This window comes from Monopterus albus, unplaced genomic scaffold (assembly GCF_001952655.1).
Source record: "Monopterus albus unplaced genomic scaffold, M_albus_1.0 scaffold3.1, whole genome shotgun sequence".
NCBI classification, from domain to species: domain Eukaryota; kingdom Metazoa; phylum Chordata; class Actinopteri; order Synbranchiformes; family Synbranchidae; genus Monopterus; species Monopterus albus.
Window position 1 is genome coordinate 6597720 of NW_018127883.1, and position 5834 is coordinate 6603553.

A 5834-nucleotide genomic window follows, 5' to 3' on the forward strand; every position below is an offset into this window, starting at 1 on the left:
GATGAAAAGATGTCTCACCTTTTGTATGTAATAATTTACTCCTGACTCCCCTTGTTTTTACATGACACAATCCTTCAAGCAGCGTGCATTTTGTATACAGATATTTCTTTGCTCTCATTGGTGGTTTCGTTGTGAGAATACTTATCTTTATATGTTTTATAGCCATGCTGCTTTTGCTTTTTGCAGATTGTGCAGGATGTGGTCGAGACATTAAGAACGGACAGGCTCTCCTAGCATTGGAGAGACAGTGGCATCTGGGGTGCTTTAAGTGTAAGGCCTGCAGCAAAGTGTTGACTGGGGAGTACATCAGCAAGTAAGCAGCTCATATCTGCTGTAATTACAGGCTACTTGGTCAAAGCCAGGCATAAGGTTGCATGATGTTTCATTGTCAAGTCTCTGAGGATTAGAAGGTTTAGGTTTGTCTCTCTCTTTGCAGGGATGGCGCCCCCTACTGTGAGAAGGACTACCAGATCCATTTTGGAGTTCAATGTGAGGCGTGTCATCAGTTCATCACGGGGAAGGTGCTAGAGGTAAGACACACACATCACATCACATTTATCAGCTGCCTCGCTCTGGTTGGCTCTCTAGTACAGGTACATACCTCGCTGGGCAGCCTGCTATCCAATGTCAAGTTTATAATAAAATGACTTTTAACAGTGCACATGAATTTCTTATGAATCCTGCCTAAGGTAAGTTTGAAGAATTCTAATGGAGCATTGACTTCACTTCGAGTCTGTAGGGTTATGTTTAGCAAAGGAATTACAACAGATACCTTTGTAAAAGTATACCTAAAGTTTAAAAATAATGTTTGCATTTTGTGCTTGAAAATACTTAACAAATATTGAGCGTTTGTGTAACGTCTAAATTCAGCTTCCCATGCAGACAGAGGATGTTGCTCTGGTGTGCAATTGTTAAATGTGGTTTGGTAATCTCTGGTGTAATCTCTTCTGCACCAGGCCAGATAGACTCTTGACATGACTGTATTCAACTAGAAGATTAATTCTTAGCAGATTTTAGGTTTTTCCAACTCTGCCTAAATACACATTCTTTGGCGGACTCTCATGCAACCTGACGTTGCTGCAAATTATTTAAATATTACATAAAACACCTAATGTGATCTGACATTTAAGAAGCGATCATTTTTTATTAATACTGTATGTCAAGCAGCTGTTATGAAACCCCTGTTAAGCATTAGTAGCATTGTCTGAGATGAGTTTATGTAAAACCTTACCAACTCGTTTACCCATCACCCTGTCTCATTAACTTGTGTGTCCTGTGGACAGTCAGTCAGTGTGTCATTTAATGGTAGCAAAATATCACTGTTAGCCAGGTAGCCAGGCTTAACATTAACCCAGCACTAAGTCAGGCCTTTTTGACAATAGGAAAAGGCCTCAGCATCTCACCCCTGAGCGGCTGCCAGTGGATCAGTGGGGCCAATGCCATGCCAGTCTGTCTAATCACTGAACCAAGACCCAGGTCCAATACTGCGTAGTTCTCAGGTGTACAGTGTCTGCTCCTTTGGGAGAGTAGTATGAATTGCTGTAGGGGTAATTCATGCAGCTATTAAAGGCAATGAGAAATTGGGAGAGTATTTAATGGCATACTATACATATAACATAACTAGCGTTATTATCCCTGAGAGGGAAATTGTGTTTTACAATGTATGTGAGAAGAGTATTGTGTAAGAGGTGCTATGAAGTACTTGCTATGGCCATGCTGTAGTTTTTGATACAGTAAAATGCAAATATTAGTCAGCAGCTTCATATCTCTGAGTGGCCCCTTGTCTGTTGAAATGTTGCAGAGGCTTATTATACAGCAGGCAAAATTTGATTTGTGTATTATCACCACTGGCCAAAGTCACACAGGCTTTATAAGGGTGCACTCTGCATGCAAAGTGCCACATCAGTGCAGATGGAAATTCAAGTACTGTAGCTGAGAGATGATGTTATTGGGTTGTATTATGCAGGTTAACACGAAGAGGAACATTCAGATATTCAAAGGCAGGTTTCCTGGGTTAAATGGGCAGGTGTCACTGTGGTCATTTTCAGTATGAGCAAAACAATCTTAGCATTTTATACAGTAAGATGTACAGTATGACTGGAACACATTACATGATTTCATGTTGTAATATATTCTCATAAATCCTCACTTAACCTATTTCCAGGATCCTGTAGAGGAGAATATACTCACCTGCAGCTCCCCAGTGCCACTGTTTCATCAATGCTATTTTTTCAAGGACGTGAGCGCAGTTACCAGTGCACAGGATCTGATGAAACCATCCCTTTCACTAGCAGGGTTTGGGTGTGAGATGAAAGAAATGTATCTGAGACCAGCAGGGCCCTGGGTTTATTTCCAGGAAGTTAGAGATCTGCAATACTCTCTTTACTGCAGGATTCATTGATCTTAATTCTCCTATAATTTCAAGTCTGTTTTGTGCGCTGTGTTTTCCAGGCAGGAGATAAGCACTACCACCCCAGCTGTGCGAGATGCAGCAGGTGCAATCAGATGTTCACAGAAGGAGAAGAGATGTATCTGCAAGGTGAGGACACCAGCCTGTGTTGTCACTGTCACATCAAAAGTTTCCTTTTGGTTATTTTCATGTTTTAACAGAAATCAAAGGGGAGCCTTCTCCTCTGTAGGTTGATGGGATTAAAATTAGATATTCACTATTAGTACAAGTATATACAGTATATAGTGGTAAAAAAAATTAAAGAAACTTTTATGATTTATTGTGTGACATATGTGCGTATATGTTGTGGTGCTGTGTTCCGTGCTGTACTAAAAACAAAATGGCTTTCAAATTCAAATTGACAGTTGTCTTAGGGGAATGTTAAGTCACAACAAGCCAATGGAACAACTTTAATCCTCCTTGTATAAATCTCTAAAACTCCATCAAAGAGCTCAAACCCATTCTTCCAGCAGATGTGGTGTTTTCATGATGGTTTTGGAACGTGCTGTCGAACATGTCACTCCAAAATCTCCAATAATCAAACCGACCTTTGGTGACTGCAAAGGCTCTAGCATATGATTCATATCATTTTCATAGTCAAACCATTCAGTGATCCTTTGTACCATGTGCGAAAGCAACTGTATTTGTTGTGTCTGCACTCATTTATGAAGGTTTTTCTTTTAATTTGTCAATTAATTTCTTTTAATTCATCAAAACTATAAACTCAGCAATATGAAACCTTTATACTAAAGCCACAGGCTGCAGCAACCAATCAAAAGAGTCAAATCACAAACACCACCAATCACTAAAGTGTGATAAGCATGTATTATAAGAGCTGTAAAATACAATAGACAAATGGAACTAGATATAATTAATATTAATTTGTTCAATAAAATCAGTGTGTCTCACAATATTGCAAACACACTTTTAAAACACATTTAGCCATATATGCAAATAAAATAAATATTTCAATCATGTGAACTTACTAGATGTAACTGTGCCGGTCTAAATGTGTTCTCTCCCTTTCACCCTCCTCAGGATCAACAGTTTGGCATCCCAGCTGCAAGAACACCACCAGAACAGAGGAAAGACACAAGGAGCGGGTAGGGTTTCGGGTGCCACTGTTCTTAGCATTGTATTGAATAAAAATATTTTTCTGTGCATGTCTCATGACAATGTTTTACTGGAAAAGGCAGAAATTCAGAATATGTAACTTGGGCTGTTATTACCAGTCCCTTGCTGAACCATTAAGCCTTAACCTACTGATGTTTAAATAATTTGCCTACTAAAGTTCTGTGGAGTGTGTGTGTGTGCCTTTGCATGTGTGGTTCTATGTGCATACAAATATTTGCTCATGTGCATATTTACATGTGGACACGTTCGCTTTGGTGTTTGTGTGAAATGTGAGTCAGAATGGAGAGGCACAACCCCTGTGTGATGTCCTGTGAACCCCCCCTCTCCCTTCCTCCACAGCTATTGCCTCCGTCCCTCTTATTCCTCAAAAAAACAGAAAGGCAGGTACTGTATTCGCTATTGGCTGTGAGATGGTATCATCCTCTGTTTCACCATGTACATAGGACACGATGCACTGTAGGCTGCCATCTGCTGGAGACAGCCTGCAGTGCCCTCTTTGTTTGTCATACGGAGCCATTCAGCCTTGTCTTTTTAAACCTTAAACTAAGCTCATATCAGATGTGCATGAGACAAAGACGTGCACACATTCAGAGGAACAGACACAATATCACAGATTACTAACTTGTCTTTTCCAAAATCCGCATTTACCCATTAGGTGAACAGCTCATTTAATTACACAACTGCTGCTGCTATCCAAACTGTTCATTTCCCATACACAGGCATGAAAGTTAAGAACATAAAATCACAGCGCTAAAGGACTCATTCACTTTGCAAATTTGCAGATGAATGACCTAATCATGAGATGACATGTTAGTATTTCAGAGTACTTCATGTAATTCATGAAACGTAAATACAGGGGTTGCAGTTCCCTCTCATTGCTCATAATGGCAGAACAGTGTAATGCTGGAGTGTTTTGCGTGATAATCATGGGTGTTATGCAGATGGCAGGGGGCTGTGAATCAATGGGAGCCTGACAGATGTTGTTGTGACTTATAAACAGCTTGTGTGTTTTCTTCTTACAGCCTACAAGGTCATCATCTGAGAGTATTTGTTCCAGACCTGGTTCAAGTATACCTGGCTCACCGGGTCACACGATCTATGTACGTCATGTGGCAGTGTCTGAATAGTTTGTGCTGAGACTGTCTTTCTAATCAGAAATTACACTAGCTTGGTTAAGTAATACTTCAGATTTATACTGTTATAACCTCCCTTTACTCTTGTTTGTGTGTGTGTTTGTCTGTTTGTCTCCCCAGGCAAAAGTAGACAACGAGATCCTTGACTACAGAGACCTAGCAGCCATTCCAAAAGTCAAAGCCATTTATGATATTGAGCGCCCTGATCTAATTACCTATGAACCTATGTACACCACGTCCCTGGATGAGAGACAGGAGAGACGAGAGAGTGTGGGAGAGGTAAACACACAGAACTGTGCATTAAGAGAGAGAGAGAGAGTACTCAGATGATCCTCTGTTTTCTCTAGCAGGATTTTTCCTCATAGAAGAAATAAACAAAAAATAAACAAGCTTTTATGCACATTGAGATTGTGTGTCCCTCACAGCTCCACACTGCCAGGAAGGAGCGCACCGCCCTGTTTGACGACAAGGTAAGGTACATCAGTGTGTGATGATGATGATAAATGACCCTAAGTTACAAAGGAAAGAACAGAAAGGAAGACTTGTAGATACAGCTTGTAAAAATGTGGAAGATCAGCAGAGTCCTGGTACAGAGTGGTGTTTTCTAGCTTGTTATCACTATGATGCTATGAAATTTAAGTCTTGTCTAACATTATCTAGATAAACTGACAAAGTTATAATTCCTGCTTGTTTGATTCTTTCTAGTCCTCAAGAATCATGTCACCAACTCCACCCACTGAGGTGAGCATAGAATGCCACATTCACTGTTCCTTGTGAGCAGTGTAAATACCATACATGATGTGTTCTCATTGATCCCTGTGTGTGTGTGTGTGTGTCAGGGTTCTTATGACAGGAGGGAATACATCCTCCAGAGGTCCACCAGTCAGGGCTCCATAGGGTCACCAGTTTATAATCGCCACGGTTACACCCCCACCTTGTCACGGTCACCACAGCATTTTCACAGGCCAGGTGAGTACTTCAAAACAGACCTTTGTGTGTTTATGTATATGAGCATGTACATATACGTTAATGTGATAAAATCAGTGGTCTCTGGGTTATTATTAACTGTGCCTTTGTTGATGACAGTTGTTAAAACACTGTGGATAAGTTCACTGACC

The 5834-nt window shown here is 40.5% G+C and overlaps 1 protein-coding gene across 18 annotated transcripts in view; it reads left to right on the forward strand.

Moving 5' to 3' along the window:
• The window catches only part of ablim1a (actin binding LIM protein 1a), a 36322-nt gene that overhangs the window by 23239 nt on the left and 7249 nt on the right, over nt 1–5834 (forward strand). For 13 of the 18 annotated variants that reach the window (XR_002274716.1, XM_020597373.1, XM_020597411.1 and 10 more), the window contains exons 5-14: nt 187–313; nt 437–530; nt 2452–2539; nt 3488–3552; nt 3923–3967; nt 4606–4683; nt 4837–4995; nt 5142–5186; nt 5422–5457; nt 5556–5685. Coding sequence is in view for 17 of the 18 variants with exons in the window: in XM_020597373.1 (XP_020453029.1) it covers nt 187–313; nt 437–530; nt 2452–2539; nt 3488–3552; nt 3923–3967; nt 4606–4683; nt 4837–4995; nt 5142–5186; nt 5422–5457; nt 5556–5685 (867 nt within the window). In the remaining variant the exon portion in view is untranslated. The remainder of the gene's footprint in view (nt 1–186; nt 314–436; nt 531–2451; nt 2540–3487; nt 3553–3922; nt 3968–4605; nt 4684–4836; nt 4996–5141; nt 5187–5421; nt 5458–5555; nt 5686–5834) is intronic. The other 5 variants (XM_020597364.1, XM_020597495.1, XM_020597502.1 and 2 more) reach the window with 1 other exon arrangement.